The sequence below is a fragment of the Scophthalmus maximus genome, chromosome 3, assembly GCF_022379125.1.
Source record: "Scophthalmus maximus strain ysfricsl-2021 chromosome 3, ASM2237912v1, whole genome shotgun sequence".
Lineage (NCBI taxonomy): Eukaryota > Metazoa > Chordata > Actinopteri > Pleuronectiformes > Scophthalmidae > Scophthalmus > Scophthalmus maximus.
Genome location: NC_061517.1, coordinates 12,624,462 through 12,639,163, shown reverse-complemented (window position 1 = coordinate 12,639,163; position 14,702 = coordinate 12,624,462). Strand labels below are relative to the sequence as shown.

The following is a 14,702-nucleotide window of genomic DNA, read 5'->3' as shown; positions in this document are numbered from 1 at the left end:
CTGCTTCGTCTGCCTGGAATCAGGAATGGTAAATAAGTGGTAATGGGAGTGAATCGGAGGGGAAGTCAGCCAACGTTTTTCTGTCATCACTTTAGAAGGTTGCGACCCAAAAGCACGGCGGCACAGAGCTGCTAAATTATTCAGGCTGTGTCTCAAGCCCTGATCTCTGGAGAAGACGGGCCTGTGATTGCTGGGAGCGGACTGACTGACATTTGCACATGAAAATCGCCCCTGTTTCCCCCAAACACCCATTTTGCTGAAAGGAAACAGTAGAGGGACCCTGGTTCTGTGTGAGACGGCTGTGGATTGTGATTGGTAGCACTGAGGAGAGGGAGGGCTGCAATTAGACGAACACCACTGCCACAGAACCTCAACACACAGCAGTGGAGGCACTACTTTCAAAGTGCGCTGGGCATTTAACAATCAGATTCACTACATGGTTGTAACTCCTGGAGAAACAAATTAGTAGAAACGTTCTCATCTGCGTGATGAAACTGCAGTTCAGGGTGAATGAATATCCTCAATGTGTCAATATAATGAGCATAAAAGCGGCTTGAAAATTGGAGTGGCAGAGCAAGACCTAGGGGACTGGCTGACTCATAAATCATCTTTCTGAGTGGGGTCAAGGGCCATTTGACTGAGACATGAGCAGAAATGTGAATTTAGCTATGGGAATATTTTTTCACCGATAATGCAACGATACAATCTGCACATCCCTGCATACATATTGATTAAATGCCTGCATTTTGTGTACAAAAAAACTCCAAATAGCTGGGATCAATGCTATAAAGGAACTCGTTCCAAAAGGCCATGGCGTGCTATCTACACTACAATGTACGAGGTTCGTATGTGTTGCAAAGCCAGCAGAGAACAAGATTGTTTGCAAATAAAGGTTTTGTTTTATCTTAATCTAGAATTATCGCTAGTACACTGTCACCAAAACTGTCCACACAACCTAAGTTGTTAACTGTTATTTGTCCAATCAAACCTGGAGAGCTTTTGATTAATCAGACTCCTTCAGAAGTGCAGTTAAAGTGAGCGAGCAGAGGAGTAAGTGAGGCAGGAGTGCCAGAACATCCCTCTGTATGCTGGACCATGTCTCTGAGCTGAGGGCGAGCGGAGCCGGGGTGAGGGGAAGGAGGGGGCGAGGTGGGGAGGGGCAGGCGGTAACTGTCCCTGCTGGGAGGGAGAACGCCGCTACAGAAGGGGGGGAAGAGAGGGTGGAGCATCGGACAGATGACAAATTGTGATTAATAAATGTGGTTCAGGACAGCAGTGTGCAGGGGTTGTTATTAATAGAGAGAATTAGAGTGGCTGTGCAACTCAATCTGCACACTGTCACTCTGCATCAGGCCCCATAATCAGGTCCTAATGAAACAGCACAACACCAGGATGTAGACATGTCCACACATGTGCACGCTGGTTACAAATTACTGTACAGTGAGCACATGCTCAGGTGAGACTATAGAGTGAATAGAGGATTTCATATAGTGCGAGAACAACGCGATGCATGGACGAGGAGGTCTGAATAAACAAACCTCTCAGTTATCTCTGATTTATCTTGCTTGTGACTTATGGCAAAACCACACTTTTGCACTCCACAGTATGTCCCACAGCAGCCTCGGTATCAGCTGTTCACATTCTGTTACTCTCCGCGTACAGACATGACTGTAAACGCAGCAGTGTGGATGCCCTTTTTCCGGCAACTTCTTCCTCAACTGTACAGCTCTCCCTGGGTTTAGTCTCACCCCCAAATCATCTCTTTATATCCCTAATGACCTCAAAATTGATTTACAAGGCAGTGATCTATAGAAAGGAATGGGATCTTAATAGCTGGCTTCCTGTCAGTGTTAACTGTGGAAGACGTGAGCTGTGTTTCCCCGGGGAGTGACGGCCATCAGGCAGCTACGTGCCTCTTGAGGACGATATGTCATCATCCCTCAGAGCTGATGCACAGTATGAGTTGGTCACACCCCCTGTGCTGGGTTGGGTGGTGTTATGGTGCTGCTATCTCAAAATAAAACAATATGTCACATATGCAGAACCTTTATATAACGTGTGATATATATTCCACTGACTGAGGTTGCTGAGACAGTTCCACCCGATTTTCTTTTTTGCGACTTATTTCATAAAATATAGAAAATAAGTTATTTAAATCTTGCTGTGGGTGGATGACCCGAAGAATTAGAATGTCTTTGAGAAAACATGCAGGCAAACCAGCCGCAGCAGGAGAGAAATATAACATGAGTAATGTGGCCGTAAATAATTTCCCGCTCTTCTCTCACTTGTTTACATAGAACAGAGGAGAGAAAAGTTAGACCTTGCATTATGCAGACGTGTGCACAAATGACAGAGATTTATTCTTGGTCCATCATAATATTTTAAATTAATTATTAACCAAACTAATAACTCAAACAGCCCGGCACTGATTCTCCTATGGCCCTTTTTTCCTGCTGGTGACAGTGGAGACTGTGTGTCAGTGACGTCAGGGCAAGTGAAATGATAAAACAATTGCACTGAATAAAAAAGACATATTTCATCAACATAATGCATAATGTTGAAATTCCAGGTGAGTGTGAATACTAAGGGGAACAAATGAAGAAGAGAGTTGCGAGGGGGGGGGGAGATAGATAGCTTAAAGACATGCACATATTTCAATATTAATCACCTCAGTAATATTTTAACAGGCTTTAAAAATCCAATCCTGAGCATATTGCCTCTGACTGTTGGCAATGATTATCTGCCCGATGCTGCTTGGGACCTCTGAGCAATGTTCTAGTGGGACAGACTGACTGACCCGCCAACCGGGACTGACACAGCATTTAACTTGATCCCCATACGCTGCTCAGCTACACCAACATTTCCCAATGGAAATATCACAGGCCTTCCACACCCTTCCACCTTAATATCTGACTGACTCCAGACCATCCTTGGAAAACCACCTTAAACCCAGCAATCATCCACCTCGCCATGTCCAGCGGGATCAGGCGGAGTGATCCCTGTTGCCAGACAGTGGTCATCAGGAGAGAGGAGAGAGAGGTCGCGGAGGTGGTGGTTGATGAAAAGGCGAGCCATCAATACTGTATGTAGACCCATTCGCCTTGCTCCCGACGCTTCAGCCATTAAACTTTAAACTCACAGATGTGTGGTTGTCCCTGTCAGACAGGTGACACGCGACTCCAAGGAAATTATGAAATGAGCAAAAAAAAATCTGCCCCTAAATGTCCCTGAAATGAAATGTACTCACCAGTGAATGTGCCTTGGTGGTAAATTGTAAAAAAAAACACCACACATTTTCTTTAGCTGACATTACAGCCTACTGTTGACTACGTCTTATTAATACCCCTACAGTGTGAAAATGTGGATGCAAGAATATAAAATAATGACTTCTCTAGAAATTTCTCTGTATACTTGTGTGTTTGTATGAGCGTGCATGTGTGTTTGCATACAGTGCCACCAGAGAGCAGGCATTGTATACGTTTGTGTGTAAGGTTTTGGGTAAAGGAACGGGAGCAGCACAACGTGTGGGGCCCGGCCTCTCACTAATGAGGCTTCAACACTGTGGGATGCGAGTCACACACACAGACGGGAACATTTAGAGTCTCCACTCCATTCCTCGCACACCACGCCGTGGCTGCTTTTACTTCGTCACCCTCCTGTCCTCCCTTTCATAGCATACGGAAGATGAAACAACATCTGCCTCCGTTTGGCAACACTTCATCAGACATTTTGCCTGCAAAGAGTTTGCCTCTAACAACAGGTGAATGTCAGGCGAAACAAGACACACACACACCAGTGCAGCCCCGGTGAAATGCATTCACCGTTTGAGCTTGGCTCACAGAAATGATGACAATGATACAGAAGCAAAATGCCGCGGATATTGGCCATCGAATTGCAACGTCTGTGTTTCATACGCTTGGCTGTGAACTACAGTTTGCATAGAAGAGCAAAACACAGATGTTAGTACAGTGTAAAGGAGTAGGTGTGTGTGGTAGAGAGAGAGAGAGAGAGAGAGAGAGAGAGAGAGAGAGATCTAACAGGTGTCGGCTCGGACTGCCCATGGACCAAACGCTGCAATAGGCTCCACAGTGGACAGGCGCTGGGCACGAGCGTCAGATTTGTCTCGCGTCCCTCGTGTGTAATTGCATCAAAAAGTGTCCCCGCAGCGGTCTTTTCCTCGGTCTTTTCCTCGGTCTTTTCCTCGGTGCCTCACGCACTCTGAAGTTAGCGGCATTCAAACAGCGATCTCTGCCTGCCCGAAAAGAAAAGCGGGGATTGAGAAACTCTCATCACTTTTCCCGGCATCTCGTGCGCGCGGCTCTCCATCTCTCTCCATCTCTCTCCATCTGGCAACTCCAGCGGTCCAAAGTGCTCCGCTCGCTTTGCCGGGACGCAGACTGGACTGATACTCAGATCATTGTTTCTTCTGAAACAGTTTTTTTTTTGGTGGGGGGATTATGAGGAATAGATGGTGAGTTTTTTCTTCGTCTTTGTCCGCTTCTTTGCAGTTTCACATCTAACCTTACGCGCGGCCATAGCGCGTTTTAGTGCGGTACATATTTTCTGTAATTGCATGTTTAATCTATAGAAAATAAAAACAATAATTTGGCTTTGCTATTTTTTGTAAAATGTCATTACATATTTTCTGTTTTTTAAAAAATAAAAAATTGAAATAGGTTATTTTGATATTTAGCATTATCATTTGATTTGAATCATTCTCTGATCGTTGTGGTCAAATTGGGACAAATGATCTATTGTGTGTCTTTGCTCTTTTTGCTATTATTTCCAGATCCAAATATAGAGGAAGAATCACACCCCAGGTTGACAAAAGTGTCCCTGGCTTCCTGTTACGCCACCTGTTTCATGTGGACAGTGGGAATAAGAGAGAAGCGGGACTGTCATAAGATGGCTGTGTTCAGAAAAGAGCTCTGATGAACTTCTGTCACTCACAGTCATGGCATTAAGTGACATCCACGTGAAGTGAAATCCTGTGCTTTGCAGCGGAGGCTGGAAAGGTTTTTCTAGAAAAAAGAAAAAAAACAACAACTGTAAATTACCTCTTCGTCCAACAAACAGTACCCCCACTCCCTCCCCGATGAGTTGAATTTGGCACCAGCTTTTATTCCAGCATACTTTTGATTGGATCTGTTTCACAATAAGCCTCGACGATCTGCGTGCCGGCCATGGTTTGGTGCCGCCAATTGCATTGAAGTGAAGGACGACAGGAGAGGTCAAAAAAGGTGATCCAGACTGCATCAGATAAATAATGTGTCTCACCACACATCTGAGAATTTAAAATTTTGTGTTTACTCCCTTCAACATTATGGTATGTAAATCTTTTTTTTTTAACCACATAGGCTTTTGAATATCTTGTTCCCAGTCCTCTGGACATCTTTATAATTTCTCGAGGATCCTCTCCTCTGGTCGTTTCCTACCTGACCGTCTGCCATTTTGCATTATCTCTCTCGGCCCAGTGATACACCGTTTACTCCCCACTCCTCTCCACATTCTTCTTCACCTATCCATACCAATCTGAGGCTTCATCCTGGCCGGCACTATTCCAGCCAAGGGAGAGGAGGACTTCCTGACGCTGGCCGCCTCGCGGCTCAGCCGCAGGAAACGTGTCATTGGCGCTGCTGTAGGTGTGGCAATGGTTCTAATACTGTTAGTGGCCATTCCCCTGTTGGTCCACACAACCAAAGGGGGGAACACTGGAAATTCAGGGAGCCATTATGAAAAGCTTGGAAGCTGCCGGATGATATGTGATCCCTACGCCACCTCTCAGCCAGGCCAGGAGCTGACAGCTGTCTCTCCACCACCCCAGGATTACTCTGGGAAGAAGATGAAGTCAGGGCTCCGTGGGCCTCCTGGGATCCCCGGCCCTGCAGGGGCACGTGGCCCCCCTGGTGATCCGGGCAAACCAGGTCCACAGGGGCCCCCGGGTCCAGGTCCTGGTGGCTATTCGGCCTCACTCTACACTCCCAAAATTGCCTTTTATGCAGGGCTACGCAAGCAGCACGAGGGGAGTGAAATACTGAAGTTTGACGATGTGGTGACCAATGTAGGCAACTACTATGAGCCCAGCACCGGCAAGTTCACCTGCCCCCTACCTGGCATCTACTTCTTCACCTACCATGTTCTAATGAGAGGTGGTGATGGGACCAGCATGTGGGCAGACCTGAGGAAGAACGGACTGGTTAGTAAAATTGTGTGTGTGTGTGTGTGTGTGTGTGTGTGTGTGTGTGTGTGTGTATACACATATGTGTTTGTATGCACACACACGATCATGCAACAGATTTTTTTTTTCCACTGTTGACCGTCCTGTGTTACCATTGACACATTCACCTCGGTAACATTGAGCTCTTCAGATTCAGAGCACATTCCGTTTGGCAGGTGGAAACATGACAGCCAAAGAATGAAACAGCAATCTTCCTCCTCATTATGGGGAATTCATGATATACAGTCTAAATTTGCAGCCACAGATATTTGCATTCCCACATTTACTGTGGCTAAATGACAAGTGGCAGAATGCAAACGCTGTCGCCAAAAGGAACAGCCTAATTAGTGGGTATCATACACAGAGCTTGATTATCGCATAAACTCAAGTGCAAGAGAGCACAGAAGAAATGTCAGTCAGTATGTGGACCAGTCAGCGTACACCTCAGCTAAATAAATAATGAATGTAAAATTGACAGTCCACTCATCCACTCCCTCGTTCCCCAGACACTAATTAAAGACAGAGGGGCTGATGGGGGGGAAGAGGAGAGGTGGGATAAATCACAAGGAATTCATCAGACGACTCCAAATTCCGGAAACATTCTTCAAGTTGCTTTTTACATTCATTCATTCATTCATTCAGCAAGGGCGTTAAATGCAAATACTCTGTACTCAGACCTCACTCTCCAATGTAGTGTACCAAGGACTGGTCGAACACACTAATCATACGCACTATATGGTTCACCAACACAGTTCTAGTAATAAATCAGGTTGATTTAAAATACTTCATTTAGACTTGATTTGGTGAGATGTAAAACTAAATGTTTAAAACCATTCATCATTTTATTATATGCATGAGACCACAAAGATGAATATGTTTATGAGTCCCCGCCTTATATCTTATATTGTCATTCAAGTCATCTTAGACTGCTAAATAATTTATACATCTTTGATTAGATCCCCTGAACACCCACTATACTTTCCTCCCCTAACCCCGCCCCAGCTTGTCCATTGATTCTCCATTAATTATCTTTTCACTCAACTCAATTATTTAACCTCACCGAGGTCCATATGACACCCATCAGGTGGCCTCCTTAAACAGTTCCCGTTAAATAGAGCACTCAACTAACAGGGATCTACCCAAACAGAGCTCCTGGTACATGAAAAGAGCATGGGGATGAATTGCTGGAGAATACTTGATCGTGTTTATGTTTAATATCAGTTATTTAAGCCTAGCGGCAGGCGGGTGATCTGCCTGAGGCCAGTCAGTGGCTAGGGTTTACTTAGTGGGCACTATGTTTGACGGGCTGCATTCCTGATTGTGGAATCAAATGGTCTGTTTTTTCATTGCCCTGGCTGCTGTTACTTTAGTGGATATATTGTCTACCCACTGGGTATTCTTTCATAAAAAAATAAATAACAATAAAAAGGTTTGCCATAGTTACAAATCTGAAAAAACCTTCCCTTTCCGATTGAGTATTAACTTGAGCTAAGATCAATTGCAGCCCTGTGTTTGTTAGGCAGCCAGCTCAACAGACTGAGGACTCAGACAAATTCATTGAGAAAGAATGAAACGCAGGAGACTCGACATGCCACGGACATGCTTAAACATCCGCTTGGACGCAGTGAAAGGGAGAGCAAAACAAAAACAAGTGAGTTGTTGGAAAGATCAGGGGTGGAGCAGAGGAAGATAGATGACTTAATGGAGTTGTGGAGACAGTGGGCTGGTAGATGAGGCATCTGGGAGGCTGGTGGTGAAGGCCAGGACGGGATCAGGCACGATGACCAATGGACACCCACTCAAGATGTCTCGCGCTGACAGGTGATCAAGGCCGGCCAGAGAGAAAGAGAGAAAACTGGTTTACAAACTACGTTTATGCACCAATGCAGCAGGTGCAGATGCTCATAAGAGACGGATTAAATACAGTAACATAATTAACTCTTAACACAATAGATTTCTAATGGGAATATTAAATATATAACTATCTGTGTTATTGCTGATAGTGTTTGGAATTTGCACAGTGCATTGGCTGATGGATTGTGACTTGTGCATGTACAATGCAATGCCAGGATATCAGGAGGACGCGTTGGGTTGTGCAGGACTGGATCCTATAGATCCAAAAAATATTTCCTACACCAAATCCCCGCTGTGTAAAAGCTCACACCTCAACCTAACTTTCAACAAATCATTGCAGCATGACAGGGTTTCAGAGTCGGGACTTTTGGGATTGAATGGGGGTCACACTTCAGTTGCCTCCATGTGTGTAATGCAACGGTAATTGACTTGTGGTACAATTCCAATGTGCAATGTGGATGTTAAAGCAACTCTTTTACGTCCTATTCTTGCTCGGCCAATCAAACCAAGATGTGTAATTTTCTTCCCAATGTCAAATTTGATAACCCAGTTTGGGATGATGATGGATCCATATTATACCCTTACGATACTTAATGATTAAATATTATCTTAGCCTTGCTCAAAATAAATAGGCATGAATGCCCTTCCTACTGGTGCCACCATATTATAAATGTGCTTAATCACTCCATTCTTAATTCACTGCCAGGGATGGATGGGTTTTATGCTGCTTAACATTCCAGCTTGGTAGCAAATGTTATTAAGACGGTCTATTCTAATGGCGGCAAGCTTTATGCTTTGAAGGGTGGTAACGCGTCCGGCACACATTCTCAACAGAACCTCACCCTTTCCCCTCATTAACCACGGGGTATGTGGGCTGTTCACCTGCTCATTTGTGTTCCCATAATGCACCACTGTACTGTATATCCATATCAAATATTCCTAACACAATGTACAATGTAGACAAATAGATACTGGTGCAGCTCTTATTAATATCGCCCCCTCTCTTTTTTTCCCTTTACTTATCATAGACTCTTTTAATGGCTCAGTTAAAGGCCAAGTTATTTCACAGAAGCCTTAAAATGTCATCACTCACTATAATGACCGGTACCTGTACAGAGATGTAGATATACTACAGGTGAGATATAATTAGCCTCACTGCGAAGGCTATAAGAAAGAGCTGGATACATAGAAGAAACATAGTTGTCTTTTCCACAAGAGATGTGAAAAATAAATCAGAACATGCCTCTGATGAAACACACTAATTAAGATGAGTCAATTCCACTCATACTGTGCACTGATTTGACAGTTTTGTTGCTGCAGACCACAGGCTTTACTACTGAATGGCCGGTAAAGGCAATGCAAAAGATACAGATCTGCTACAGCTTGTCGCCATGTAATCCCTGGACTCCCAGGGGGAAGGGTAAAACCAACTCAATAAATATTCTATTTCACCAACATCCCCCACCCCACCACAATGGTCCACCACCCTCTTGCCATGTACTGGAGTCCCTTAGGTAAGTTTAACAGCTACTTTTCTATTGTCTCCACTCTAAGAGGTCAGTATATCACAGTGAATGAATCCTGTCAGTTTTATTACCAGTGGAGCACAGCATCACAGATAAAAACAAGACTTCATATACCCCCACATCTCCCTGGTCTCACAAAATAGCTTCGCTTGATCAGTCTGTTACACCAGGCCCCCTCCCTCGCCTTTTCTGGCCCTTGTTTTTCTTTTTTGCCTGTCCCTTCTTTTTGTCTATCCGTGTCTGTCGTCTGCAGTGCGGCTCCCCTTGTATAGAAAATGACACTGCAGCTAACCCCCCCCCCCCCCCCCCACAACCACCACCACACCCCCTTTGTGGCCCCCTCTGCTCCCGGGTGTGTTTACTGGAGGCCCTATAATGAAAGGGCTAGGCAGACACAGAGGCAGCCACAGGCAAGCCCTGGGGGTCCCTGCCTCACAGCTCACAATCCTTCCAGCTCCAGAATCAGCACAGCGTGCAGCCTGGTTCACATGGATCAGTCTGTGTCCTCCAGCCGAATCCATCTCCTCTGTCGGCTTCCCGCCCTAATCCCACCACGGCTCTCTCGTGCCTCTCTGTCTGGTGTCTACATTAAAGGATGCCTTGCAATATTTCTTCAGCTTAAGCGCCAATGCACATATTGGCAAAATTATGTCTTCACTGACACTGAGGAACATTATTCTGTTGTGCAGAATTTAACCACACTTGCATGGATTAAGTCACGAGAATCTGAGAAGGCCTTTGGAGGTGGATGAGAAGGAGGGTGGTGGTGGTGGATGGGGGATCTCCCTTCTTCTCCCCCGATTACACTGTTTTGGCTAAAATAATGAGCAGGATGACATATGGGAAGTCGCAACAACAGCATCACTGTCAGGAGCAGCCGAGGATGCAAATGTGATATTGGCTGTCACTACATATGTCAAGTAGAACAAAAATATAACCTTTACAGATGACAATAGATTGGTGTCATTGTTTTAAAAGATGGTCTTATGACGGTCTATGAAAGGGTAGATTATGCTTAGTGGTTAATTACATCAATTCAAAAAGGCTCGCACAGGGGTCGAAAATGTTCTTATGTTTTTAATGATTTGTCTTTCTATGCTATATTTTTCTAAAGCCTAAATACACATTTTCATGAATGCCGGAAACATTCATACATATGAACCAATAGCATTCTGTCACCTGACGACTAGGGACTGTTGATAAAATGTTATTTTACACTACATAATATAGACATAGCAATATGAAGGATGTCAGATATACACTAGAATCTTTAACTTGACATGATTCATGTTTTGATGAGGGGAGCAAATGATTTTGCTGGCTTGTTTATCAGTCAATTTACTGAAGACAGGGCGATGCAATCTGTATAGTGTCAACAGGGTGGACTGTTTTTTGGTCATTTTGTGCTCTAGATCAGCTTTACACTAGGCCCCCTCTGGACTTTGATCTTGTAAACTTAACTTCAGTCATAAATAACACGTTTTTAAAAACACATTTGCAAAAGCAAATTTGTTCAGAATATAAACTGTATTTCTAGGGGACAAAGCTGGAATGAGTATGTCTGTATGTCTGCATGCACACCACAGAAGTCTTGTGGTGACCTTAATCATATTCTGGACGTGATGTGTACATGAAACACAGTGTCCTGGTTGTTCAGCTCCTATTAAGATTAGATGAGACTTTATTGATTCCTGATGAGAAATTCCCATGTTACACCAGCAGAGAAAGACTGTGAGGAAAGACAACAAATCTCTAATAAGGAACTTCATTTTATATAATAAAATAAATAGAGAATAGAGAAATTAAATATATGCCATTAAAAGCTAAATGGAATATATAAATATATTACAATACCTCACACTTTATACTGTAAGTATACAGCATAAGGCATTTTCACCATATCAGACTCTCTGTCATGTAGAGATAGACTGATGACGGGTTTTTCTGTATCAAATGGGTCTGGTATAGACAGAGGTGCCCTCACTTATTGAAATCTAACATCACCCCTGAGGACCACAGAATATCTGACATCTAATGAAACAAGACCGTCATAACGGTGGAACAATAGCTGTGGTCGGTTTTATGGTGTGTTTGTTGAGCTGTGAAGCCCCGGGAGATCGACTTCTCTCCCCCCTTAATCAATCTGGTTTAGAGTGGACAGGGACATGCTTAACCACTGGTCGCCAACATGCTCCATGTCGAATGTAGCATCCATGACCTGAATCTCATTTCAGAGGACCTGCAGATAGTGTTAAGGTAATAGAGCACAACTCCGGGGTTGATAGATGGAAAACAATGTGCTCGGACGAGGGCAAAATGTATGGGTGCAGAGGAAAATAGCTTTTTTTTTTTTTTTTTTTTTGTTACAGTAATACAGGCTGTTGCTGAGTGATCGACTGTTTTCCAATTGATGCATGCTCATTGGGGAGAAAGGGGCCCCAGTGATGGGGATGACATGATGGTAGTTGAGTTGCAGATCATATTCTGTGGCTGTCACGGGGGTGTGCGTGGCTTGTCTGGCTGCTGACATAGATTGAGTGCTCCCACCATAGATGGACACTAAGCCAGACACAAGGCCACTGATGGCTGACATATGTCGGATGATTGGAGCTGCTGCACCAGAATTATTGATACGTCCCTCTGTGGAGTTTTGTCGGGATGCTACCTATTGTACAATTGTACGTTTTGCATTTGTCAAAGACATGTCATTTGTTTTAGTAACACAAAACTAGAATGTTAGTGTTAAAAGGATCATTTGAGAACACATTTTTTTAAGTGTTAATCATTTTTTTAAGTGTACACAATATTTTGTATATTATTATGCTTGGTATGTAACTAAAGTAGCATGAACAAAAAAATTAATAAATGTACAAATCCTGTTTCCTCTCCAACTGTAACTAGGTCTGGAGATGTGTATTTAAATGTCCACAATGAGTAAACCCAATTAAATGTGTTAACAAACAAGTAAAGATCCACTGCCGCGGGGTCAATAAGACCGAACTAACGCACAGCATGCAAATGAGAAACTGTCTGGCTTAGGCATAGCCAGTCGATATCATGCATATTGAGCTGGCCCAGGACCCATAAGCAACAGGTCAATAGAGCTGCTCTTTCTTGGCTGAGCTAGTTTCCCCATAGACAACCTGTTGTCCCCACTGAGTCCGCTTATCTCCACAACCCAATCAGACCACCAACCTGAGCTCAGCTACAGCTGATCAATAAGACGCGGAGTGGCTGTGTTTTTAGTCCACCTCTGGGGTCACAGGTCACAGTCCCATTCCATCTGTTGATCCACCATGAATGCAGAGGTGATGTCATATTCATGATTGTCTTGAAGGCTGTTAATAACTGATCAGCCCAGAAAATAAAATAAAAAAATGTAATTTAGGAAGTGAGTGAGACATGGTGGGTTTAGTGTTAAAGTGCTGCTGAGATAGTGCCAGTGACATCTGAAATGTTTTGTTCAATTTTATCCACGTTCTAATTGTTGATTTGTATGTCCTTGGGTGGTGACAGGTAAGAGCCAGCGCCATCGCTCAGGACGCTGATCAGAATTACGACTATGCTTCCAACAGTGTGATCCTGCACTTGGACGTGGGCGACGAGGTGTGTGTGCAGTTGGACGGAGGGAAGGTCCACGGAGGGAACACAAACAAGTACAGCACCTTCTCCGGCTTCCTCATCTACCCAGACTGAATCTAATTGTTACTCACACAGGGAGAGGACTGGTTAGAAGAACATCAATGTACACAAAGACATATTCACACTTACACAGACATGTATGTATGCAATTCAATGCAGATACACACACATGCATGCACACACAGGCACAGGCGCGCACACACACACACACACACACACACACACACACACACACATCCTGAGATTCCAACAGACTACAAAGTGTGACTTGAGTGAAAATCAAGAAAAGATGAATGGAATTAAGTTGAATTGTGTGATGTTGATCCATTCACCATGATCAATTGAATTGATTGACGGCCACCGTATGCAACATGAATTTTCAGAATATGTACAGTATAAGAGCACATTAAAATTGCAAGTTGTGACTCTGAAATATCTAAAATATTATAATGTGTTCCATGTTGACTGACATTGTGATAACTAGAATGTAACAAACACCATCAGTGTGATTGTTTTTAATGCAATAAGGGTATTAAGGGTGTCGTCAATCAAGCTGACAAATGGAAATATAATTCCAGTCTTTACCGAAGCAGTACTTCACTTAAATGTCTCTGCTCTCCATTTTAATGACCTCTTATCGAATAGCCTGCCTATATTTTGCGACTGGTCTGCAAAATACCCCTAATAAATCTTCCAATCTGAATAAACACAGATGTTTGACATACCTTTCCTGTTTCCACAATGACACAGGACGCCACGTTAAGATAAAACAAAACATATTGATATTACAAATCAAAACATCAATTCACATTTTGTGGATGGCACTTGCGTGATGAAGTTTAAATTGCCAAGTGCATTATTGACAATTGTGTGTGTGTGTGTGTGTGTGTGTGTGTGAATGTAATATGTGTGTCAGTGGGTATGAGTGGATACAGGGGCACCAAAAATGTGACAGCTGCAGTGTTTTACTTATAAATGTTGTACAATATATTACAGACTGGTTGCTGTAATTACACTGCCATACCTATACTTAGTATTTTATTTTTGAGAGACCCTGTGAAAGTACGATCATATGTGTAAACACCGTAATCTTGGGATGGGCTGTCTGGTATGTTGAACAGATTGAGTAGACAATATTGCTATTAAAATATCTATACCTACCCATCGTGTCTGTGTTCCCACATGTTGTTTTGGCATGGTGAAGATCATGGCGGAATAAAATCATCTACATTCAACAGTGATCAACACATGAAGACCCTTGTTCAGTTTTATTTGCAGCGACCAGTGAGACTGACTGCGGAGTCAGGTGTACGACATGTGATGTGATGTGTGGCCTTACAGCGGAGTCAAAGCAACAGTAGCTGACCACAGCCACCGCCTGCTACAACATGGATTTTCAATATGTATTGAGACACTGTCTAAGACACGGACATTAATACCTCTATATTGATCTAAGCTTATAA

At 43.6% G+C, this 14,702-nt stretch overlaps 1 protein-coding gene across 1 annotated transcript; it reads left to right on the top strand.

The window, feature by feature from the left end:
- The first annotated feature begins 4,795 nt into the window (after positions 1-4,795).
- On the top strand, positions 4,796-14,399 carry c1ql4a (complement component 1, q subcomponent-like 4). The gene is made up of 2 exons (XM_035643963.2): positions 4,796-6,196; positions 13,114-14,399. Exons 1-2 carry the CDS (start codon positions 5,651-5,653, stop codon positions 13,291-13,293), a joined length of 726 nt encoding a protein of 241 aa, XP_035499856.1. The 5' UTR covers positions 4,796-5,650; the 3' UTR covers positions 13,294-14,399.
- The last annotated feature ends 303 nt before the right edge of the window (positions 14,400-14,702 follow it).

Bases quoted from the DNA above. Each gene is read 5' to 3' on its own strand.
- c1ql4a (XM_035643963.2), top strand. From the start codon at position 5,651: ATGGTTCTAATACTGTTAGTGGCCATTCCCCTGTTGGTCCACACAACC. The intron at 6,197-13,113 runs GTTAGTAAAATT...GGGTGGTGACAG, and splicing joins ACCTGAGGAAGAACGGACTG to GTAAGAGCCAGCGCCATCGC.